This window comes from Pseudonaja textilis, chromosome 2 (assembly GCF_049901715.1).
Source record: "Pseudonaja textilis isolate UNSWEBS1 chromosome 2, rPseTex1.2, whole genome shotgun sequence".
NCBI classification, from domain to species: Eukaryota; Metazoa; Chordata; class Lepidosauria; order Squamata; family Elapidae; genus Pseudonaja; species Pseudonaja textilis.
This window is the reverse complement of record NC_141991.1, coordinates 100,860,278-100,886,409: the sequence shown is the minus strand read 5'-3', so window position 1 is coordinate 100,886,409 and position 26,132 is coordinate 100,860,278. Positions and strand designations below refer to the sequence as shown.

General features: G+C 42.0%; 1 protein-coding gene across 1 annotated transcript in view; it reads right to left on the bottom strand.

Moving 5' to 3' along the window:
- Positions 1-25,932, bottom strand: part of USP43 (ubiquitin specific peptidase 43) — a 101,372-nt gene extending 75,440 nt beyond the window's left edge. Inside the window, exons 1-2 of the mRNA XM_026696186.2 lie at positions 25,065-25,932; positions 11,763-11,903 (exon numbers count right to left, since the gene is read on the bottom strand). Coding sequence (XP_026551971.2) covers positions 11,763-11,903; positions 25,065-25,634 — 711 coding nt within the window. The 5' untranslated portion in view covers positions 25,635-25,932. The remainder of the gene's footprint in view (positions 1-11,762; positions 11,904-25,064) is intronic.
- Between the last annotated feature and the right edge of the window lie 200 nt (positions 25,933-26,132).

The following is a 26,132-nucleotide window of genomic DNA, read 5'->3' as shown; positions in this document are numbered from 1 at the left end:
TTTTCTGCAGCTCGTCGCCCAGACCAGAAACTGCGGCCTGTAGGCCTCTAAACACCCGGAGGCCCCAGGCGCAGGGACAAGTACGGCCGGTTCAGGCACAGGCCGACCCAGGCACGCCCAGGCCACTCCGAGCTTCAAATAGCGGTCGACCACCCAGGGCCGTCCAGGACCTATCGGCCAAGGGACCAGGAGCCCTTGCCACCAAGTGGCCCCGCCTGAAGCGGGCCCGCTCAGGACGGAAGCTAGCGCGGCCTGGCGCCCTATATTTGACTTATTTGGTAGTGACAGATAAGAGCTTATTTGGTAGTGACAAATAAGAGGATCTTCCTGGTCCTTCCTAGAAATTCAAAAAAAATCAGCAGCTGAACACTTCAATAGACTAAGTTATGTTATTATAAAACCTGTTTAAAAGTTCTGAACCATGCCTGGATGGAATATTTCCTTAACAGGTTCCTAATATTTTAAATTCTAATTTCCATGCAGATACCTCATTAAAAAGGAGGAAAAATCCATTATTCACAAAGAAATTCAGAAAGATAGAGAACAATTTGGGAACGAATCCTTAAAGATTATGCTTCTCTATCAATATACATGAAGATCACAATTTATTTTTTAAAATAATTGTAACTTTATCATTCAAGCCTGTTTTTTTTCCAGTTAATATGGTTACCAATTTGTCACCCTCAATTACAAGCATTTCTCCCCTCTTAAGGAACACAACAATAGCCATGAAGATCTGCTGACACAGTTAGTCATTCTCAAGAAAGATATTGTAAAATGAGAAACAGGTTCTCAGATACCTGCCTGGGAAAGAAGAAACAAAACTTTGCCTCTGGTGCTCCCATATTTGCCCAGGGCTTCCTGCTAATCACATTTTGACAACTGCCATGTACACAGATAGGCTGTCTAGACAAAAAGCATCTGATTAGCAGGCACACACAAACACAAATGAATGAGGCATGTTACACACAAAGGTTAACAAGCAACTTTCTTCCTATTCCTTTGTAGCAGTACAGTTAGCCACAAACTGAAGTTATTGGTAGGCTGAAAGGTCTAATGTCAAATTCTTAGAGGAATGTATTATGGATCATTATGTAGCCTACATCAGGGATGTCAAACTTGATTTCATTGAGGGCAGTGGTGGGATTCGATTTTTTTTACTACCGGTACTGTGGGCATGGCTTGGTGGGCATGGCAGGGGAAGGAAGGATACTGTAAAATCTCCATTCCCACCCCACTCCAGGGGAAGGATACTGTAAGAAGTATCCTCCTCACCCCACTACCTGCTTTTCAGCTCCGTTTTCCTGTGCAGGGCAACAAAAGAAGACCCAGCCCCATCTGGGACTCGGGAGGCAGAGAATAGATGGGGGCAGGGCCAGTCAGAGGCAGTATCCCACAGCTACTCAAAAATTCTGCTACCGGTTCTCTGGACTATTTAAAATTTCCACTACCAGTTCTCCAGAACTGGTCAGAACCTGAATACCACCTCTGATTCAGGGCCACATCAGGGTTGTATTTGACTTCGGGTGCTGGGTGGGCATGGCCGGGATGGGCATAGACAGTTCAACATCATTTGTGTCGGAAGCGCCTGCAGGGGCCTCTTGCAGTGTTCTGCCAATGAAAACGAAGCTCAGAAGGGCTGCATGTGGCCTCCTGAGCTCTGTTTACAGCTGCGATGGCCTGCTCCAGTGCTCTGCCAGTGAGGCCTTCCCGAAGTCCATTTTTGCTGGCACAGGCACCACAGATCAGTCCTTCACTGCTTCCAGGAGAGCTTTGTGGGCCAGATCTAAACAGCCCGCAGGCCGGATACAGCCCACAGGTTTGACATCCCTGGCCTACATGATCTTCATAGAATCCTAGAATTGGAAGGAGTCCTGTAGGCGATCTAGTTCAATTCTTTCTACTTAAAAGGGTCATGATTGATTTAAAGGGGCAGTGCTCATCTCCGGTTCTCAGCCGAGAGAACCAGGTTGTTGTCTGACAGATACTTCCAACATCATGTGGCCAGCATGAAAATACAGTACACAGTAACTCTCTACTTAATGACTTTTTTAAAAAAAATCATAGCAATAGCACTTAGACTTATATACCGCTTCATAATGCTTTATATAGTGTTTTGCTCTCTAAGCAGTTTACAGAATCAGCATATTGCCTCCAACAATCTGGGTCCTTAATTTAGCCACCTCAGAAGGAGTCAACCTTGAACTGAGTCAACCAGTCAGGATTGAATTCCTGGCTATGGGCAGATTTAGCCTGCAATACTGCTTTCTAACCACAGTGCTACAATAGTGCACAAATCATGCCACCAAAACTGTCATTACAAAACAGTACTGTCACAGAAGATGAGATACTGTACAAGTGAAAAAGCAGCAAAATCTAGTTAATGTTCGCAGAGCCACACTTGGGTATCGGGCAGAATTTTCCTACAAACAGAGGTAGCTATAAACAATGATGTCACTGAATGCTCCAGCACCTGCTAATCATAAATTTAGAAATCTATGTAGTCTCTGTCCTTAGCCATTCAAAACAATCAGCTTGGACTGCTAAACTGCATTTTTTCCCCTGCCAGAAGTTGGAAGGAAATGATTTTCTCAGTTGTTAATGTGGAAAAAAAAGGAAAAAACACCCTCAAGTCAAGCTCAACTCATGACAATTATATGGGGACATCCACCCAGTTTTCTCGGTGACAGTGTGGAAATTATTTGTCTTTGCCTTCTTCCAGGATGTTTCCGCAACTTGCCAGTTTAATCTTTAGTGCCAGAATTTCCTTGGAGACTCCCATCCAAGGACTAGCCAGACTCAACCCTGTTTAGATTTCTTTGAGGTAAGCAAAGTTTATCAAAGACAGCACACGCCTCTGACATTCTTTCAGTGACAATCATTTGCTTCTCTCCAACAAATTATGCTATTGAGTTGGAGCAAGCTTGGTGAAGTCAGCAGATTTTTTATGTGTTAGGACAGTTCCACTGCAAAACAAAACTGATGAGCTTAGGAACCAATTATGTTCCTTAATGCTAAGTGAACAACCTACCAATCCCCAACAACCATCACCATTTCACACAACTCCAATTGACATACTGTAGAGTTGTGACGTTAAACACCATAAAATAAACGTGGCATTCCTCATGTTCACCCCATCTCCTGAAATCAATGGTTATAATCAGAATTCAGCACTTTGGAGCGTCCCTGATTATTCTGAACCAATGGTATCAAACTAGGTGTAGAACAGCATTTCTTCTACAAGAAGTAGGTGGTGATGAGATCAAACTCAGAATTCTGTACCCAGAACTTGATATCTTAGTAATGGCTAAGAGTACAACACAGACCTGGTTTCACGTGCTATCCTAAGCCATAGTGCATTTTTTCTGCGTTTGGTTTGTATGAACTTAGTCACTTTGGCTTGTAAAACAAGGTATCCAGATTAAGTGAATGAAACCAACTGGTTTCTTAAACAAAACACGGTTGAATAAAACATGGCCCAGTGTAATGTTCGATGTATAACTTGTTTGGAAAACCAGCTGTTTATGAATAAGTATTATTATCATCCCTTGTGGCAAAGCTGGAAAGTTTCCCAGTTCTTAATTTTTTTAAGAGCAGCAACACAGTTGCCACTAGCTGTTTTTAATATGTACCAATTGTTCCTCCTTTTGTGTTGTTGACTAGTTAGCTACTATGGAATAAACATGGCAATTCTATTTTTCCCTTCAAGACTTCCTGTAATGTTTCATTACTATTTCCTGTTTTTGTTTGCAAAAACAAAATTCTTCTATTCTTCTATTGGAGACAGCATTAAAAAACACTGCTCTCCGCATAAATAAAACTGGTTTCAGACATATTCTGCGCAATACATTCTATGTTGTTACTGTTTCTTTATATTACATTTTATTTTCCTAAAATCTAATAAAATAACTCTTTCTCCAAGATTTACTTGGCTATGTCTAAAAAGAGGAAATGTAATAATATATCTAAACATAGTTGGATTAATGTAAAATATGAAACCATGAAGAGAAAGACAAATCATTGCTTACAATATGACTAATTATAGAGATTAAAGAAACTTGAACATCTTGAAGCAAATCTCACATTCTTTACCGCATAGTGTTTTTATTTATTTATATCCTGCCTTTATTATTTTTATAAATAACTCAAGGCAGCAAACATATCTAATACGCCTTCCTCCTCCTGTTTTCCACAACAACACAGTGAGATAAGTGACTGGCCCAAAGTCACCCAGCTGACTTAAACTTCTTTAACTTTGACTAAAATTAAAATAATTAAAATATTTAATTGATGTTCAAATTGTTTTGAATTGTATTTATATGTTTGTTTTTTGTGAACTCCCCAGAGTCATGTATGTGAGATGGGTGGTTATATAAATGAAAGTAAATACAATGAATATGAGCATTTAAAACAAGTAATTATATTAAAAGTGACCAAGCTTATACATAATAAGCCAGTGTGGTGATAACCCTAACCCCAAATTACGATTACCATGATGTAACACCAGGAATCTTAGCCAGTTTAAAACTAGGATTTAAAATTAACTAACAAAATTTAACATTTGGTAAAATGATTCATAATGCCAAGCTTGGACGTCATAAAAAGTTATTCCCATACTGATTTCTTTATTCATTCATGTGAAAGGAGAGAGAAAACACATTATATGAATCAGTAAACAGTTCTCCACACTGCGGTTTATTAAGATAGAGTTTGTAGTTTATTACTATGGGTGAATGCAATCAATGTTGATAATCAAATTAGAAAAGCTTAAAACTCTGTAAAATATTGCATTTGGCCTTCTGAAGTCACTGTAGCAATCCAGGGAGAAAACAACAATAAAGGGTAAAATTAGAATGTCAAGGTTTAAGACACTCATCCTGAGAGATTATGAGAGAGTACAAAGAATGTAAGCCTCTTCAGTCTTCTCTAACATACTAATGTAATATTTATTAACTTTTAGAACTGTGCCAAGATCTGAACTCAAAAGTGAATACACAGTCATGTTTATAACACCTATCAGGTACACCTTAAGGTAGTTATGTCTTCTCTTGGGCTCACATAACCATAACCCTCTAGATCAGGGGGGTCAAACTCACATCGTCATGGTGGCGTCATGTGATGTATTGGGACTTTTTTCCCTTTTGGGTGTGGACGTGGTCAGCATGTGATGTATCTGGCCCATGGGCTGGGAGTTTAACAGCTGTGCTCTAGATCAGTGGTCCCCAACCTTTTTTGTATCAGGGACCAGTTTCACGATTATTCATTCTTTGCGGCCCAGTACAAAATGATCCACGAACCAGTACCGGCATCAGCACGCACGATCAAGGCAAGGCGAGCCAAGCGACCGGCCGGCCAGCCGTCTTCTCCCCGCCACCTTCAACTCCTCCTTTGTACCTTCTCATGGTCGATGGGCTTTTGGGGCTCTTTCTTAATCTCCTCCTGAGTAACCCGAGACTCCACTGCCATTGGGACGGCTCTTTGTTTGAAGCCGCCCCCCCCCTTTGATGAAACTAAAGCACGAGGATTCCTTCAGCACCCAAACGCCGCTTTCCAACCGACGACCGACAAGCTCACCCGGAAGCACTTTCTCAAGCGCCATCGAAACAAGGTGGCAGCGCCCAAGCAAAGTAGGCCCTAGTTTCATTCTTTGCAGCCCAGTATAAAATGATCCACGGACCGGTACTGGTCCGGGGCCCAGTGGTTGGGGACCCCTGCTCTAGATGATACCAAGGAAAGATAAATTTAGTTTAATATGCTCCAATGCAAGCTCCGAATCACCTTTTACTTTTCAAATCTAGATCTCTGCATCTTCCTGGGATTTATATAGCTAATTTCATTCAGTCTTCTAATTCATCCACCAGTGAATAAGCCACGAATGTTAGGTATCAAGACACACACCCCAAAAATCAGATTGAGTTTATCTGCAAATGGGCTCATCTACAGGTATATATAGTCATACTTCGAAAATGTACCCATGCTTCCTATACAGCAGGGGTCCCCAACCACCGGGCCCCGGACCAGTACCGGTCAGTGGATCATTTTGTACCAGGCCGCAAAGAATGAAAGTAGGGCCTACTTTGCTTGGGCGCTGCCATCTTGTTTCAACGGCACTTGAGAAAGTGCTTCTGGGTGAGCTTGTCAGTCGTCGGTTGGAAAGCGGCGTTTGGGTGCTAAAGGAATCCTCCTGCTTCAGTTTTGTCGAAGGGGGGGGCGGCTTCGAACGAAGAGCCGTCCCAATGGCGGTGGAGTCTCACGTTACTCAGGAGGAGATTAAGAAAGAGCCCGAAAAGCCCATCGACCGCGAGAAGGTACAAAGGAGGCGTTGAAGGTGGTGGGAAGAAGCGGGGGGACGGCTGGCTGGCCAGTTGCTCGGCTCACCTTGCCTTGGTCGTGTGTGCTGATGCCGGTACCAGTCCGTGGATCATTTTGTACTGGGCCGCAAAGAATGAATAATCGTGAAACTGGTCCCTGGTACAGAAAAGGTCGGGGACCACTGCTATACAGGTGATCCCTGACTTCCAACCAGTTACTTATCAACTGTTAAAAATTACAATGGATGCAAAACAAGCTACTTATGACCTGATAGATAATTCTGAGAATGCCCCCCTCTGGTTACATGATTGCTTTGGGGGCACTCAGCAACTGTGCTTTATTTACTATCATTTGCAGTGTCCTGCAGTCATGAGACCACAATTTATGACATTTTTGCCAGAAACTGTTGTTTAATCTTGATTTTTGGCAAACATGGGTTTGCATAACAAACATTGGGTTTGCTTAACAGATGCTTAACAGTCTCCATTAAAAGGTCATAAAATCACCAATGATCACAAATACCAACTTAATGACTGTCACCACTTGCAATCAAAATCGAGAGCTCAGTTATGGTCATGGGTCCCGGGTTGTGAATACAAACCGCTCTGCAGATAAACAAACTTTTGAATTTTTAATCAAAATACCCCCAAAATTGTGGGTCAGCTCATCTGTGGACAGCACAATTTTCAAGGTCTTTGGTTTAAAATGTATGTATCTGCTTATCCACAAATTGCTTTATTTGCAAGTATATACAGTATATTATTTCTGTAATAATTAAAAAAATGAAGAGAAGAAATACACTAAGAGACATTTACAGAAAGCACAGAAATTATCCACAAGTCTTAAACTTGCCAAGTTTGAAGACCCCTGTTCTAGGATGAGATTTTTTTAAAAAAAAAAGAGAGGACACCAGTTTAAACTCATGACCATAAAGAAACCAGGGGAAGATGTTGCTTGAAATCATGTTACAGAGAAGAATGTTTTAAATACAAAAGATTAAAGTCACTGTGAAAAGTTATTGATAGCTTTGCCCTCAGTTCCCAGGCTTTCTGCAGCACATTCCATTAGTGGGAGAGAGTCTGCGAATTCCTTTCTCCTCCACATAATTCTCTGGCCCAACAGACAAATAGCCTTACCGGACAGAGCATTTGCTCCATAAATCACCCTTAAAGAAGATGATATAAACAGAAATAATAGTGCTTTATAATAACATCAGCCATTTACATAATGAACTCTACTTGCATCCCCTCAGGAATGGTTACGATAACCCTGCAGGGTAGTCCATTATCACCATCATCTCCACAATGCAGGCTAGGTTCCCTTTTGCATTCCAGATGGAGAGCAGTGTTAATTTCTTGCAGGACAGAAATAAAAGAATAATAATTTTGTAGTACCGTAAAAAATAGCATTTGTATTTCTGCATCAAGTCAGGCCAGAAAAACCTATGTGCTAAAAAAATAAATCTATTAGTGTTTTAAATGTTATAAAACTCTTTCTGCTTTTGTCACAACTCCCAATCCACTTCTGGAAGTTACAATGTAAAACAATTTATCCAGCAAGGAATGTACTCCAATTATCCTTTGCCCTTTGACCAATTCAAGCAAATATACAGACAGACAGGTGTAGTCTAGTGTTTGAACATTAAAAAAAACCCCAACAACTGTTAAATTCACAGCATTGTATGGCTCACTGGACCATTTCACTATTTCAGTTTCTGTGCTTATGACCTGCCTGCTATACGTGAGACACAGACAAGAGAGTTCGCTCTTGTAGCATCCTTTTTTTTTAATTACTATTTTTGCCAGCAGCAAAGCAGCTGCCACACCATTCCAGAAAGCTGCCTGACAGTGTAATTAGTGACAGATTAGTAGCTGTACTCGATGGGGACTCATTTACATAGTGAAAGGAAGAAGCAGAGAATGAGAGAAGACAGGTCATTGCCTGCAGGATCAAACCATATAACCCAGTCTTTCTCAACCTTGCTGACTTTAAGATGTCTGAACTTCAACTCTCAGGATTCCCCAGCCAGCCATGCTGACAAGGCAATGAAATGACTTTTCAAAGTCTGGTTGTAATTCAGAGTTATGCACAGGAAAAAATGATGTGGAAAATTTCTGGACACTGTGCCATTATTGTTCATTAAAGCCACACCATTTTTTCAAAGCTTCTGAAGACCCTGAAAAAAAGAAAAAGATGCTTCTGCTTTAAGGAATCCACTCAATAAAGTTATAGCAATTCTTAAAGCAGAATGTGGCAGCCTGAAAAAAGCTGCACTGTTCTAATGCAAGGGTCTTCAAACTTGACAAGTTTAAGACTTGTGGACTTCAACTCTCAGAATTCCTGAGTTAACATGACTGGAGGAGGAATTCTGGGAGTTGAAGTCCACAAGTCTTAAAGCTGTCAAGTTTGAAGACCCTTGTTCTAATGAATAGCAGGGAGATGCTATCTTTACAAGAGGACAAAACAGTTTAATTTGAATCATTATGAAGCATGCACAGTCCTTTTACAAATGGACATTCCTTGAGCAAAAATAAGCCATCTGTCTTCTATTCTCCTTTGGAACTCATGCTAACTAAGCCTTAAACTGCCTTTCCTAATCTGACACTCTGCAGATCGGCAAATTCCATGGTTCCTTGTGAAGAGAGATTCATTAGCAAATCACCCAGAGAGCTAATCATTGAATCTTAAGTATTCTTCAGATACATCACCTGCTTCATTGCCACAAGCACTCTACCATTTAGTTAATCTTTTGCCTTTTAATTGATTATATACAAAATGAAATGTAGTAACATGATGTAACGCTGTATGTTAAAAGGTATGTATACCATATATACAGTAGTTAAAAGAACAGCTGTTTCTGGTCCTAGCAAAAGTCAAGCAAGTTAAGGTAGAATGAGGGGTTTTTCCCCTTTAATTTAAAGCAGCCAAAGGACCATCACATCTGGGCTATAATTGGGCTGCAACTGCAACAGGAAACAACCAAGCCGTAGTATGGGCATTGACATATGGGCTTGGATGAACATGGTACACCTCTGCTTCAAGAGCTTCACTCACTAACAGTTTGTTTCAGGGTCTGTTTCAAGATGCTGATGGGTGGAGGGGTGGGGGGTAGGGAAGACAGGAAGAAAGAGAGATCTCTCACCTTTATTATTTTTATAAGCAACTCAAGGTGGTGCCCTTCGTGACAAGGGACTAGGTCAATGGTGGTGAACCTATGGCACGCATGCCACAGGTGGCACGCAGAGCCCTCTCTGTGGGCACATGTGCTGTCACCCCAGTTTGGCTCCACTGTGTATGCACGCGCACCTCCCGCCGGCCAGCTGGTCTTTGGGTCTCTGCCATACATTCGTGGGGGGTGGGGCACATGCAGGCAGGGCGCATGCACTGGGGATGTGTGCATGCATGAAGAACACACATGCACATATGGGGTCAGCGCACATCCATAGGGGGTGTGCATGTATGTGCAGGGGGCATGTACATGTTGCATTTGGGGGGTGGGCATTTGGTGCCAAAAAGGTTCACCATCACTGGACTAGGTTATTTGAGGGGTCATCTGTCCCCAATTTCATGTGTCCATCCCACAGATCCAAAGAGAGCATGTTATGTCTAGGGCAGTGGTCACCAATGAGTGGGCCAGGGACCACTGGTGGTCAGAGAGAAAATTTTGGTGGTCTGCAGAGAAATGTCACCCCCACAAAGACTCATTTCTGGCAGAGTTTGGGGGAGAGAAAGAAAGACTTCTGCTGCTTCCCTTGCATGAAGCCAAAAGTGTGTCTGTCTGTCTATCTGTCTGTCTGTCTCCCCGCCCCCCTCTCCGCCGAGAACAGAGCTGGAGAATGATGGATCAATAGGAAAACGGAGTGGGGAATTTTCTTGCAGACTTTTGGGGGGATTTCCCCAAATCTCTGCTTTCTGCAGAGACCCTGGGAAAATGTCAGCAAGCCACCGTCAATCAAAATTCATAGTAGTGGTCTGCGGGATTTAAAATTGTGAGTTTGGTAGTCCCTGAGCTCCCAAAGGTTGGTGACCCCTGGTCTAGGGAGTTCTATTATCTAGGGACGTACATTTGGCAGGTCCTAGGTGATGAGCCTTTTCTCTTATGGCACTGTGTTGTGGAATCTTCTCCCCTGACTTGAGGTTGGCCCATCTTTTCTGAGCTTCTGAAGGTCCCTCAAGACCCGTTTGCAACCTGGTGAGCCTGGGTAATGGGTGAACTAGTGAGGTGGCTTCATTATTATTAACCCTCCTCGTGTACTGTGTCTTTGTTTTTGCTTCATTTTTATAGTTTTTAATGTTTTTTTTACAATTAATGAAGACTAATGAAATACACTAATGGTTTACTGAGGGATGGCAGGGTGGGGGTTTTGTTGTTTTTGTTTTTGCTAGACATCATCTTTTGGTATATTTCTGTAACATGAATGTTACACTTGCAAAATTATTAAGTTTTTTAAAAATCATTTCTACTAACCAAACGGTCCACATAAATCCCCTTGTAAATACACACATTTCTGTCCATGTTTGATTCCACTATACAGTTACTATATTTGCATTTCACAATAACATAAAAGACAGTTCTGACAGACCTCAACCATCCTGTCGGGAAGGAAAGGAAAGGAAAGGAAAGGAAAGGGAAGGGAAGGAAAGGAAAGGAAAGGAAAGGAAAGGAAGTTCTGATCTCAAACCATGAAAATACTGAATCAGTTTGAAGGCTGATGTCCCATCTCAGTCAGCTGTTGCTTTCTTACCTCAGACCTCTTGTCAAGGCACTGAGTTGCTAATACATCAATTAGATAGATATAGAATTTTTCCCCTATTATTTTTGTCATTGTGATATTATGTTATAAGCTCTAGGAGGCTTAGAGGGGAGATTGCCCTTATACCAACATGTGAAATACTATAGGCTATGCTGAGACAGAATGACTTACTCCTGTAAGTTTCCACGGCTGGAATAGACTTAAGCCTCGTGTCCGAGTACAATATTTCAATTAGAGGGTGGAACAATAATAGCATTTAGAAATGTGGAATTTATGCCTCGGAGCAAGCCTCTCTAAGGTTTTAAGGGACTGTGGCAATACTTAACATGCTACACTGCAAAGATTTTGGATGACAGCATCTATAATCTGTTAACAATGTTCCATAGAGACAGCAGTTAATCTGAATACCTGGAGAGTACTAGGATGTCTAGGTTACATAGCAGAAAAATATTATTCTTATTGGAGAACTTTTCCCATGGAGATAAAATCTACTACAACAAATGGAATGGGCTGATATTGGAAGTCCACCTTGGTTATAAATGACATGTTGCCATACTCCACTGATTGACAAGGAGTTCAGAGAAGTTCATTCACGTTTTTTATAATTTTGGATCTACTTTGCCTGAAACAATATATCAGCAATAGGTTTAGTGAGCTTTTAGGGTAACACAATCACTTTGTCTGCCAATCACTGACCTTTCCAGACGTCTTTAGCTTTTGATTAAAAGAAACAGAACACAGGTCTTCGTTCATGCGGTCCAACAACCACAGAAGGAACTCCAGGGCATCATGTTGTGCGTTTCCACGGAACTGTGCACCATATTTAGAGACAACATTCTGCAATGAAAACAAGTGAAGAGACTTATTATTTTTATCTAAAGTGATACAGTTGCTCTTGTATTAAAATACATTCTTGGTCTTTTCTTTTCTCCCCAAATTGGCTAAACTAATGATTATATGCATATGATTCATCAAGATCCATGTTCTGTACCAGGAGCAAAGGAAAGAACATAATGACGATTATAAGACTTTCTCCATGTATATTTACTGGGAAAAAAATCTTGTATGGGGAACAAACAGGAACTGAGACCTAGATCTTGTCTTATCTATTTATATACTACTAAAATTCTCATGGGCCCATGGCCTATTCACAAACAGGCCATGCGAGTGGCAGGCGGGTCCACCCACATGCATGTGCAGCTTACTCACTCGACTTGCGGGCCAGTGTCTACGTGCATGCAGATGCAGCCCAACTTGCAGTTGAGCTGTTTGTGCATACGTGTGCATGCTTGCCCACCACTCGCATGAGTCAAGCTGTATACATATGCATGCCAGCTCACCGCTCACGCAACCCGGTTCCCCTCTCCCCCCCCACCCAGCCGGGCCGCCAAGCCATAAACGTTGGGGACTGCTGCTCTGGGGAACAACCAGATAAAGGCCCCAAGACACCTCGTTCTCCTGCAGGGACACAAAGCTAGCCAGCCTCTGAACTCCATTCCCCACTCTAGTTGCAGATTTCACCAGAGCAATGCAGTTCAACCTGGACTATTTTCAAGGCAGATAAATCTCTGAATGTATCCCAACTTTTCCAGTGAACTTTAACATTGAAAAATTATGTCATTGTTGAAGGCACTGAGGATTCTGGTAAGGAAATATCTCCAAAAGGATGATCCGGTGAGTCATGGATTATCCAGTCTTTACTATAGCCCTGTAAGGATAAGATATCTGGGACTTGAAGGCTCCACATTTGGCTAGACTAAAGTTACCCAATTGAGATGAGACAATGAGATCTAATCAAGCCCAATCCTTTATTTGTTTATATCTAGCAGACAGAAACTTGCCAAGCTAAAACTATAAAGTCTTTAATCTACTGGATATATTCTGAAAGATTTTAGGGTGTGGTTACCCTGAACCTCTTCCCCCCTCCCCCTCCCCCCCTCCCCCACCCACTATAAAGTCTCTTGGTCCAGGATCCCTTTCTGGGAATGCTCTGAGGTAGCCAAATCCTTCCCCTCTGGTGCTACAGGTGCACATTCCATTTCATGAATGGACATTTGAATTCCAACCTGGCCCATTTGACATATAATTAATGTCTATGTTGCAATTTCTATGCTATATTACAGTATATCACCCTGGTATCACAGAAAACCAAAATGTACGAAGAATAGTCCTATCATTGCCTCTGCTATTTTGCACTCCTGTTGAAAAACATAATGAATCACTTTAAAAATAAAATCTCAAGGGATCTCAATCCCTAAGTCATGAAATATGTCCCTTTTCATCTTGAGTTCCACCAACATTTGGCAAAGAAGCAACATATTTAATACTAGCGCAATAAGCAGGGATGCTAAATTGATCCCTGGTGGGGCTCAACAGGAGAAAACATAGGTTCTGCCTGCCACTGATTTGCCAAACAGTTGCTATGACAACTAACTCTACATTTTTAAGAACTCAGAAGTGCCCCCCCGCCCCACGTCTATCAGGGCCACTTTACTCTTTTTCTCCCAAGCAGTTACGACTTAGTGCTCCCGTCCCAGTTCAATGTTCTTCAGTTCCCAAGTGAACAAACCCTCCTGAACCACAAAACTGAACAGCTACTTGCTGCCCTTTGGACATGGAGGGGAAGCTTGGAAAATCCAATTTTCTCTGCTAAAAGAGGACTCTGTTGGGTAAGCCGTTTCAGTCAGCCGGGCAGAAATGTTTCTGAAGCCCAAGGCTTCTTCTTTGAGAGCTGCAGGAAAGCTTTTCTGCTTTCTGACAATGCATCTCTGCCTTTAACACCTGTGTGAATGGAGAAACTCAACCAAACAAATTCCTGTACTGGGAAAGGGGACTATTTCAGAATTTCAGCCTCCCATCTAATTGTTCAAAGTCATAGAAGTGTGGCTAGGAAAAGAGAGACAGAGACAGACAGAGAGAGGGAGGGAGGGAGAGAAGGAGGGAGGGAGAGAGAGAGAGAGAGAGATCCAGAGAGAGAAATTTAAAAGACCAGTCTTCCCTAATACAGCCAGTCCTTAACTTACAACACTTCATTTAATGACTGTTTAAAAATACAATGGCACTGAAAAAAGTGACTTATGACCATTTTTCATACTTACACCTGTTATAGCATCTCCATGGTCATTTGATCAAAATTCAGATGCTTGGCAACTGATTCATATTTGTTCCGGTTGTGACCCAGGGTATGTGATTCCCCCTTTTTTTTTTGCAACCTTCTGACAAGCAAAGTCAACAGGTTAGCCAGATTCACTTAACAACCGTGTCACTAATTTAACAACTGCACTAATTCACTTAACAGCTGTGGCAAGAAAGGTCATAAAATGGGGCAAAATTCACTTAACAAATGTCTCACTTAGCCACAAAAATTTGGGGCTCAATTGTGGTCGTAAGTCGAAGACTACCCATATGTAGTCCTTTAAATGTGTTTAACTCAAACAACCATTGGATATCCTAATACATCCAGTCCAAGCCATATATAAAGTGCCAGAAGGATTATCTTCGTCCCATGTTCTTTTTTTCAAACAGGTGCTCTGGCCATACAGAGAATAGAGGGTTTGGAGGCCGTTTTCAGTTTCCCATCCTCTTGAGATTTTCCAGCATTTCTTTATAAACTGAAGCATTTCTATTCCTCAAGGATGTACCTCCTGAATAAAATACTGAAGATATATTCTACCATCTCCCCACACCTCCATATACCAACCTCCTCCCACATGTTCTATTGTTCCTTAAATTCTGTATGTTCATTTAACTGCAGCATGCAGGATCCTGAGATGGGCCTGCCAGGAATATGCAAATACAGAAACAAGGCACAGAAAGAGATTGTGAAAAGAAAGATGCTATGCTTCTAAAAATGGAGAATTTTAAGGTTTGCTTTCGGCAGTTTTGGGAGAATTGCACTGACTTATCAGTAACATGAGCATGATAAAAATGAATGAATATACATACAACTATGCATGTGTACTGTATTCGACAATTATCCATCCTAGCAAACTTCAGGTGTGATTTAAAAATTATCCACATTTTTTTCTTTTGGTTTGATAAGGAGCTCTTGAAATTCAAAAACTTGCACTGATCTCTTATACCTTTAGGCAGCTTAATAAAGGTATTCTCTCTGTGGATTGTTTTGTTTTGTTTTTCCTTTTAGCCAGCATGACCATTATTGCTTTTATAAATCAACAAACAGAAACTGTAGTGAAGATATATCACTTCACTCAGTTTTGATGAAATGGGAGATGGACTCTTCTAGCAATCTGCAAAATCAGTGGGGGTAGGAACGAAAAGGACCATTTCAAAAGAGCAATGAAGAAGGGAATAGGGCACTTTTCATATTGCATAGTAAAAACTAGTGAAAAGCAGCTTTTCTCATCCCTCTGCATGGCTGATCTTGTGAAGCAAAAGATGGTGGCAAGTTTGAAAACCAATTAAAGAACATCAAATGTCCAGTGCTGAACAAATACTTTTTAGAGTTGTAAACTGAAAAAGGAAATTCAAAATGGAAAGAGGAAGAGAATTAACTCATGTGGCTGGCAGAACATACTTTGGAATTTTAGTTTTTATGCCTCTTTTCTGATACTTAACAGTCCAACATTTAGCAGGAATCCTCTGATGGCTTTTCAGGAAACACAGTTAATTCTCAACTTACAGACATAATGGAGCCTCCCATTAAGGTCATAAGTCGTGATGATTGTAAAGGCTGACCTATCTGATTCTAAGACATTTTTGTAGTTGTCAGGTGAATCAATTCCTCACTATGGGCCAGTTTGCCCCAAACAGGAAATAAATGCCAGTTTTCAGCAAAAAAATATAAAACGCAGCCACATAATCGTGGGATGCTACAAATGGTTATATATGTGGGCCAACTGAGCATCTGAAATGTGGTCACATGACTGCTGGAGGGTGGCATGGCCATCAGAACTAGGTTGTAAATACTACTGTAACTTCAACCTGTCATTAAGCAACTGGGTGTAAAACAAGGACTATCTGGTAATGTGTTTTACAAGACAAAAGTGGCCCTGCACTAGAACTATCTAAAAAAGAAAGAGGAGTGGCGTTTATTACCTACCTACGCTATGATGATACAATATTCACAGCTAGCCAGAGCTTCCTCTTGTTTCTTTTTCAGCATTTTGATTTTTCATTCCAAACAGCAAAATATCTTGGCTCAGTTCTGGATTTTGCAATACTCTACACTAGGGATGTCAAACTCACAGCCCATGGGGCGGATGTGTCACTCACTGGCCATACCCATGCCTGGCTTAGCGAAGGGGGAAAAAGTCCCGATACATCATGGGATGGCTCTGTGATGACACCTGCTGAAATTCTCTTTCAAAGGTCTCCAAGCTTTCTCATGGGTACAGATAGGAGGCCTAGATACAACCATCTAGGCCACAAGTTATATATTATTTTTTGCTTTCCAGTCTAATTCTGACTATGATACCCCAAAAGGGAACATACATAGTTCAATCCCATGCTCTCAAGCAAAGCTTCTTGCCCATTCTCTATGGATGCATTAAAGAGCAATTAAAAGCTAACAAGCATTTGATTGTTAATACATTTGCACAGCATACAGAGTGCTAACGAATCTGCCCTCCAGTTATTTATCTGTAGTGAAGCCTCAGCAGGTAGCTTATCGCTGAAACCTTTTGGTTACAAAATAAGCATTCTATTAAACAAAAATTAAATAACAGACTTGCCTGGGAATATTGCTATAATAAAGCATTCTTATCAGCTATTTCCCCTCTCACTATATGTATTGCAAAATAACAGGCAATTATCATCAAATTTGCTATTATACACAGTTCTGAAAAACGTATGTTACTTTTCTTTAAACAATGTGAGTTATTATATGAGTATGGATAAGATAACATGCCCAATTTTACAAGATCTTTTGAGAAGAGGCAAAAAATAAATGAAAAGAGATCAAGTTCTATTGACATTATTTGAATGAATTAAATATTAAAACCATTAGAAGAAAAGAATGTAAAGTTAATTGGTTTGATCAAGATTAAAAGTACATATAGTTATTTCTGATTTCTGTTAATGGACTTCTGCTGGTCCCAGGATTGAAATGACAATAATTTATTTATTTGTTTATACACAAGGGATGGGACATGGGACAATGACAGCGTTGGTTGTAAATTAAGAGGTGAAAAGTTACTAAAATTGTTTACACTTGCTGTGATGAAGGTTGGATGTCACTTCTTTATATATTTCTTTTCTCTAAATCATATTCCTACATTTCTTTCTCTTTTTTCTTTTTTTCTTTGCACTTTTTATTCTTTCTTTATACTCTTCTTTCTTTTAGTTTGCATTAGTTTTTGCTACTGTAATCATAATCTTTCATAAAATTATTTGTAAAAATAGAACCAATTCTTACAATATTTTACTACCTTTTTTAAATCTGCCTTTTCATACAGGAATTCAGGTACCGTTCATAAAGCTCCCTATTTTTTTCCTCCCACAAAAAGAATCATACAAAATAGTTTGGACTGAGATAAAATCACTTGTCCAGAATGGAATCTGCATCAATAATGTTCTTAAACCTAAACTCCCATTCGTTGGGGGGAAAGAGACAGTACAGGACTCTGACAGGCAACAGAAAACTGAAATATAGGACTAAGCATGATCTGACCAACATTTTTCCTTCAAAAGCAATCTTTTCTTTCATTATATCTATGTTGTCCAGGAATGTGGATGCTGTTGTCTCACCCCCTTTCCTGCCAGGGGTGTTTCATATCCACCACCTCCTCCTAATGCCAGTTTTACCTTGTTGATAATAGAGGATGAAAACCTTGAGCAGTAGCTTTTTTCAAGCATTCCGTGGTTCTTGAGTGTGTTGTCGTGATTGGCAACAGGTATTGGTTTGGAAGGAGACTCTTATCTTTCTCAATAAAACTTATGCTTGAAAGTATAACTTGAGGTCTCTTAACACTCTCAGACAGTATCCACATAGTTTTAGCAGTTCAGGGTGTGCATGAGATAGGATTAATATTTGCAACTTGATAATGCTGCTATTATCATCTACTTAAGGCCAACCCATGCTACCCATGCTAATAATGAGTTCTGATCCTTAATTGAAGACTATACTAGGACAATACTAAATCAAAAAGCAGCACTTGGGACAAGGAAGTACCAGTCAATGAGATGAAATAGAATGTACAGTACGATATATTAAAATATGAATGTATTCTGCAGAGAAAAACTTTTGTATTTTTTTGTGGTTTTTTTAATCCCACAGATTAAGCCAGGATTACTGAACTGTTGGAGGAAAAATCTGTTTTCTGTCTAATGTGGAATTTATCCCTCTCTCCCCTAAGTACTTCATTGATTGCTAATAAAAGATCTGCCAGAAGAGTAAAAAGGAAGGTCAGCAGCAGCAGCATTACAATGGAAAATGATATTACTGCCATGAACATAGCTGAAACATGACCAATAAATAAACATGAACCGAAGAGCCTCACAAAGGCACAATAAGGTTTATGGGCACCAGAGTTTGACATTTCCAAAGGAGTGCCAGGTTCTCTGTCACAGATACTTGGGCAGGGACCAGCTGCTCATTCATCCAGTGCTTTCTGACTGGCTCTCTAGTTACAATAATGTTAGAATAGTGTAAACTATTTCTGGGCACAGTGCAATTTGAATATGCCAAACATTCACAGAAGCCATTGTAATCGGGGGAACAGTTTCAGGCTCTTATAGAAAAAAGTTAAATTGTAACGCACAACAGTCCTTTATCACTATATGATTATTTGTTTACTCTTAGATTAACTGTCTCCCAGTCTAGGCACTAGGATTCTAGTACCCATGACTTACATGCGCATGAGACACGTGGGAAACTGGCACTTCAGGATTCATACTACTAAAGAACTATTGTAAAACTTGGATGGGCATTATCTATCAATTAAAACAGTGGTCCCCAACCTTTGTGGCTTGGTAACCTGACTGGGGGTGGGAGGGGGGATAGGGGAACTGGTCTGCACAAGCGGTTGGCCGGCGTATATGTGTGCAGCTCGATTTGCAGGAGTGGTGGGTTGGCGTACCACCAGCCAGCTGGTTGTACAAGTTTAGCTGCATGTACTCCGGCCAGCTACTCATGCAGCCCAATTCTGAAGAGGCTGGGGACCCCTGCAATAAAATACACATCAAAAAGAAATAATTTATCATGGTTAAATTGAATCATTTCATGTTCCAAGAACTAGGACCACATGTCATGAAAAATGCACAAATAATAGGTTGCTTATTAAGATGTTTTCTAAGGAGAAACACTCAGGTGTCACATATATACAACAGAAGTTGTCAGCAATTAAGGCAGTGCAAGTATGCACCTGGAATAAAATGCTTAAAAACAATGGTAATATGGGGAAAGTGGTTCTGTAGTATAGGGTAATTCTTGAATGTGCTCTCTGTCCTTGAGGTATTTTTTTTTATAAAGTTGCATATTTTTACCAACAGTTTAGCACTCCTCGGGAGTTGTGACAAGTCCCCTCCATCGAAAATTGTAAAAATCCCTATCTTTCATTTTATGCTTTAACTCATAGCCATTTTAAGTATTCATTTGAGGAAAGAGGGTGTCATTTTAAAGCTCTGGTGTACTGTATTGAATGAGTAGTTTAGATAGATAGATAGATAGATAGACAGACAGACAGACAGACAGACAGACAGACAGACAGACAGATAGAGAGACAGTCAGATAGACAGACAGACAGACAGACAGACAGATGGTAGATAAGATAGATGATAGGGAGAGAGAGAGAGAGAGAGAGAGAGAGAGAGAGATTGCATTTTGTTATTTCTTTTCTATTCTGGGAGGCACCAGAATTGATTGAATTTGGGTGGCATCCCAACTGAATAAATGAATAAACCAAAAACAGTAGTGGATGAACTTCCAGACTCAGTACAATAGAGTCAGATCACATGGCACAACTAAAATATGCATAGGATGAGAAAAATAAACCCTCATATTTCATAGGAATATGAAAACTGACGTAGAGCACAGTAGGAGAATAGTTATTCTGTGAACAAAAAGGACCAGAAGAGCAAATAGGAGAAATCTACAGTGTCAGAAATGAAAAATATCATTTCCTTTCTTAGGCTTAAAATACCCTGACTTTTAAAATGTTGCTGTGAAGGACAAGCACTGTGCACTAATAAGACCTTCAAATCCAATTTAGCATTTTAGGATTTTTTAAAAACTGTAGCAGAAGCAACCAAGTAAGTCTATGCTAGGAGCCGTCTTCAACAGGCAGGAAGCTGGTCCTGCCACCACCCACCACCACCAAATCTGTATTCTCTTTTTTAACCTGCCCATTAGAAATAAAAAGAAAATAAATAAATAAAAAGCTCATCTATGTGTTCCCAGGGTAAGATTACTTAAGAGGGTCCCTAAAGAGCTATTTCCTCAAGTGATTAGACAATGGGGAAAGTGTCTATTTGTGATTCAGTGCAGTTGTTGAATTCATAATCCAAAAATAGGTGAGAAAGACTGATGAAATTAGAAAAGGGCAAGTTGTGTTCCATTATATAAATGTGAAACTGCCTGGGATGTCACCAGGACAGGAGAAACATAGTTTCTAGCTAACATCACTATTCAATATCACAATAAACAAAAAGAGGGTGTGTGTATATGCCAAAGGCCCCACCCACCAAACACTCTAACTTGAAATATGGTCTAGGGTTGAAAAGAAAGTTATCTACCTCCAGCTTTTGGAAGGTAGTATTTTAATCTCCCATTCCCCTCTTCCCTTCCCAACTGTGTCTTGTTATTTATGTAAGATTTTCTACAGATCACAGGGAGAAAAATTCACATTCCAGCAATGGAGAAAAATCTGACTACCTTGCATTCTTTTCTGAAATGGAATGTCCTAATAGGATCCTAAATTTAAGTTCAAGTTTTAAGTATTCTAATTCTTCCTCTGAACCGCTTCATATATCGATTAAATCAATCGATCAATCCCATAAGAAGGCCACAGACTAAGAAGATACCTTTAAAAAGCTAGTGGCTGTGTAGGCTGACAGCAAGCAGACCACAGAATTGGCTTATATCACATATATATCCATATTCTGCCTGGCGAAAGATTAAGGCACTGGATTTCAATGCAAAGCTGCATAAGGTGAAAGTGATGGCAATGGAAGCTATTATTCATTTTTTTAATCTTAACTGCTTAAATGAAACATTACAGTTCTCTGTGTGAGTAGGTAATTATAAAGGGAGTCTAGAAAAAAGATTCCCTGTTTTAATAGGACTAATCCACTCTACGTCATTATGCCTGAGAATGCAGGTTGCACTCCCAATCGACTGCACGTTCAACATTCCAACATGCATTTCATCAGCTGAAGACATAGGAAGGCTTGTCTACTATTCATTCTAACTACTGTAGTCACTTATAGTATATTCTGTAACTCTTAAGGACAAAATATTCTATGCCATTTTCTGTAAAAGTAGGCATATGTGGAAAATAGTGATAGTATTCTTATACACGCGCATGTTTCACTTCTGAAGGTTGAAATCAACTGAGAAATTTTATTCTGGTGCTAGCCTTGCAGCAATCTTATGAGATAGATGCCATTATTATTATTTCCATATTGCAGATGATGAGATCAAACATTTGTCTGGGACCAGGTAGAAAAGTCACAGCAGAGATGAAATTTGAATTATCAGATTCACATACTCCAGGCTGCATCAGGTGCTATATATAAACAATTTAAATTCACAGACTTTACCCACCTACCCCTGTCCATCTTCAGGATGAATACCTTATTAAGAGTACCTTTAAATTGCCACACCAGGAATTAGCAGAGTGCCAAACATGGCAAGGTGAGGGGGAAATGGTCACGTAGATGTAGCAACAGCTTCCTCATTTGTCAGATCACCATTGACAATTTCCACAAATAGGGAAACAAAAATAGGAAGCTTACAATTTCCTACAGAATATTCCATGTTCTGACTGCAGCCTACAACATTTTAAAACTAATATTTGCAACTCTGGAAACATACAAGTATTTACAGCTAGAAGTAAGACCTTTAATGGTTCGTGTAAGCCATCACTTAATCTTTGAAACATGAATGGCCCTGAGCCTCATTTTCTGCTTGCATCTATGTAACTGTTGCCTTTCCATTTGAATTTCCACCACCTTTGCATTTACTATAGGTTCCCAGAGGCTGCAATTTCCCACCCTTTTGCATGTGAACTAACTTCTTGCTAAACTGACTTACAGATTTAAGAAAAACATAGAAATAAATCAACTATGCAACATGGTGCCTTGTATTTAGGGTTGTACAACTTGTTTACATTCTTCCCAAAGAGCATTTTAAAACTGAATATCGATATTGTTCTTGTTTCTGTTTTCCCTTGAGAAGCCTAAGTCTGGAGAATCTGAAACTTGTGTTTCCTATTTCTAAATCCTTGCCTGTAACCTAATATCCAACTGAGCACATAGACTCTTCCCAGAGCAATTTAAAAAAAAAAAAAACCAGGAAAAAGTTAGAACAATTTCACCTTTGACAGAGGCTGCTGCATCAGGCAGAGACATCCTATCCTATTATCAGCAGGACTGTCAAACGGCAGAATTAGAAACAAGAGATTTCACCAAAGCTGAAAGAGCCTGTGACAGCCAGCAGCCAAACATGAGCTCCAGAGGCAGAAGAGGCTCATCTCCAAAGAATCCAATCTGTCAACAAAATGTGCCAGATAATACCTTCAACAACAAACAAACAGAATTAGGAAGCCTCAGCCTAGAGGCCCTCCCAATCCTATCTCCTAGGCCCACTTTTCTAGAGAACACATTATTTCCCCAAATAGGACATTCCAGCACATCAATTGTAATTTCTTCTTCTGGATGAGAGGTCTTTTCCACTGCTCCTCAATCTCTCTGCGATAGGAGTGCCTGACATCATCTTTGATTTGACCCCACGATACCCTGTTAAAAAAGGTTCATCCAAACATGTTAACCATGTTGGAAGGGGGTTGGGTTGGGTTTTGTCTTATTTTACAGTTTTGCCTGGGAGGGGTAAAATATAAAGGGTTAGGATCCATTTCATCTTGTAAGAACTCCAGCGGACACCAGTCTCAATCACATTTGGGATATGGTCCTTGATATGCTATGCAAAGCTTAGTGCTGCCCCCAAGCTGGTGGAAGTTGTACATTCCTTCTCGGCAGTGTCACCAATCCATTTTTTTCCCCCTCCACCCAAGAATTGCAGAAAATGTAAACAAACTGTGCTGGCAAACTTCTGACTCAGGACACTTTGCTTCCTAGGGACATTCCTGCAGAGCAGGCCTAGCATCACTTGCTGGCTTGATTAAGCAGAGGAGAAAGGCCCAAAGGCAAGCACCACATAAGATCCCCACCCGCTCCTTAGGAAAAAAGAATATCTCTTTGCCACTCTGAGGTTTCTCAGCAACTGGTTTGGACTGACTTTACCTCTCCTGTTTCCTTCTACTTGTTTTTTTTTTTTCCTCTCACACACACTCTTCATGAGCTCAGGTAACAGCAAAGAGCCCCGATTGTCTGTGCCTAGTTGGAAAGCCTAGTTGGAAATCCGAGGAGGAAGAAGAAGTGGAGAAGGACTCGCTCACACAGATCTGTGCTTTTGATCTAAAAGCAACACCTGAGGGACATTGTGATGAAAAGCCTCTCCATCCCGACTGGCTTGCAATTAGCACAGCACTCTGGGAGAATGTCTGTGAAAGAAGGTGACCCAGCTTGAGGCTCTTGTTCCTCTGATCTTTGTTCCCAACCCGCAGGCGTACTTCATCTGCCCGGCTGCCCCAATATCATCCGGGGGTTCAGCACAGGCAGGGAGTTGCAGGGCTCCTACTTAGTAATAAATCTCTCCTTTTCATCTTCAAAGGTCTGGACCAAAGTTGAGCACTACAAAATTTCAGCAAAGCTTTTGAGACAATCAATACTTGGTAATTACCTCTCCAGCACAATACGTTGTTGTGGTTTTTGCTCAGGATGGGGAAAAAAATAGGACTGTCTGAAAACAGCCAAGCGCACCTTTTCCTGACCTGTCACATGCTTGATAAGTTATAATCACTGCTCTCCGAATTGATCCTGTGAGCTAGGAACTGTGGAAATTGTAGGAGAGGCTCAAGCGTGACAGTTATCACTAGGCATCTCCTGCTTAGAGTGGCCAAGGTTTTTCTATTATCCTCTACAGTTTAAAGCAACAAACTTTCAAAGGGTAGACTTTATGCTTTCATCTAAGTTCTGACAGGGGGTAAAACACAGGCAGCTGTCTAACTCAAGCTCCATAGATACACTACATAAAACCACTGCATTTGCACAGAATATAAAGCAGAGAAGTAAGTATCTTTAATATCTGTCTACTTTTAGACTCCAGACTAGTCTAGTTTCCCAATAAAACAGACCTCCCTCCCCAACTTGGAATAACAGCCTCGCGAATCTCTTGGGCCAGCCTTTTGATGTGCTCCTATTATCAATGCAAGTCTCTTCTTTCTCTCTAGTTGGGAACGATTCTGTCCTTAGTACACAGGTGTGCGTTTGGGCTGCTACTCCTCCCTCTCGAAATCTGACTGCCCTGGAACGACGGGCAGTTTACTTTAAAAAGCGTGGCGGCTAGGGAGAGAGAAAAAAACACGAGTGAGCTTTCCTCCCCATTTGAAGGAAATGGAGCCGCTTCCCGCCAGCTGCTTATCTCAAAGGGCGCCGCCAGAGCCGGGACGCCGCGTGAAGACAATCGTTTGGTTTCACCCTCCGATTCCGGCGGAGTTTTACATTAACTTGATCTTACGAAGCTCAGTGCCTGCAGAAGGTCACGCTGTTTCGGCACTTTACAACCCTGCAGTTAAACACGAAGGCCCGAAAAAGGAGCTTATCGATAAATTACAAGCGTTTCTGGCACATTTAGGCATTCATGATTCCCTACGCAGCTTCCCAACCGAGAGACTACAGTCCTACTACACACGAGGACCCAGCATAGGTATCGAGCAATCCAGGTCCGCTTGGGATAGCTCGCCTCCCGTGGACCCTTACCTTGAAGTCTGCGGAGAGCTGCGGGGTGTACTCCAGAGTCCAGAGAGCGCGTACAAGTGCTGCCAAGTGCCGAGTGACCTCTCCGGTGGCTGCTTTCGACCCAGGTCTGGCCGGACTCTGGGGCTCGGGCAAAGCCAGCAGGAGGAAGGCGGCGAGCAGCTCGGTGTGGCTCAGGCACTGCACCACGGCGTTCAGGAAACACGTGTTGCCGTGATTCTTGAGCCCCTGCGCGCCGGGGGTGAGCGGGCGCGGATCCCCGGAACTGGCCGCGGGAGGGGGGCTCAGCGCGCCCGAGCCTAGCCGGACGACGCCGACGCCACCTGCTTGACCGCGATCGGATCCGGGCGGCCGCTGAAAGCCGCCTTCGTCGTCTTCCGCCTCAGCGCTTTCCCGCCGCTGCCGCCGCACCCCTCGCAAAGTTTGCAGGAGCCGCCGAGCCAGTTTGCCGAAGGCGCGCGCAGCTCGGCGCCTTCGCCCGGCGCCGCTGGGACGGTGAGCCGAGGTCCGGGCCCTCCCCAGAGAGGTCTGAGTACCGGGCCCGTGCTGATCCTCCGCCTCGAGTTCGCCCATCGGAGCTCGGCTGCGGCGGTCCGCTCCTCCGCCAAGTGTTGCCGACAGCCGCTTCCTCCTCTTTTGCTACCTGCGCTCTCCGCCTCCCGGGAGCTCCGAGACTCTTCGCCCGGCCCCCACGGCTGCCGGCTGGGCAGGGCAGGGCAGGGCAGGGCAGGGCAGGGCTGGGCGGGGAGACGGAGAGGAGCGGGTCGGGCTCATGACGGGGGGCAGGCGGCCATCCTCCTGTGCCCTGCCGTGCTAAAGGGCACGTTGCCTTTTCCCGCCTCCTGACTTCCCCGCCGGATCCGGAGCGCCAGACGAGGCTTTACTCCGAAGGAGCCAAGCCCCAAACGCCTCCTTCGGTTTTGGCGCTCGTTCGCCGGATTCAACGCGGGAGAGGCTCCAGTTTTGCGGGCGAGGCTTTGCTGTGGCTGCTCAGTAGCATCCTATGGATCGGATCGGCGAAACCGGCAAGAGTTAGTCGCGGGGCAGAGCGCCCTTCGTTGGAGCCGCCTG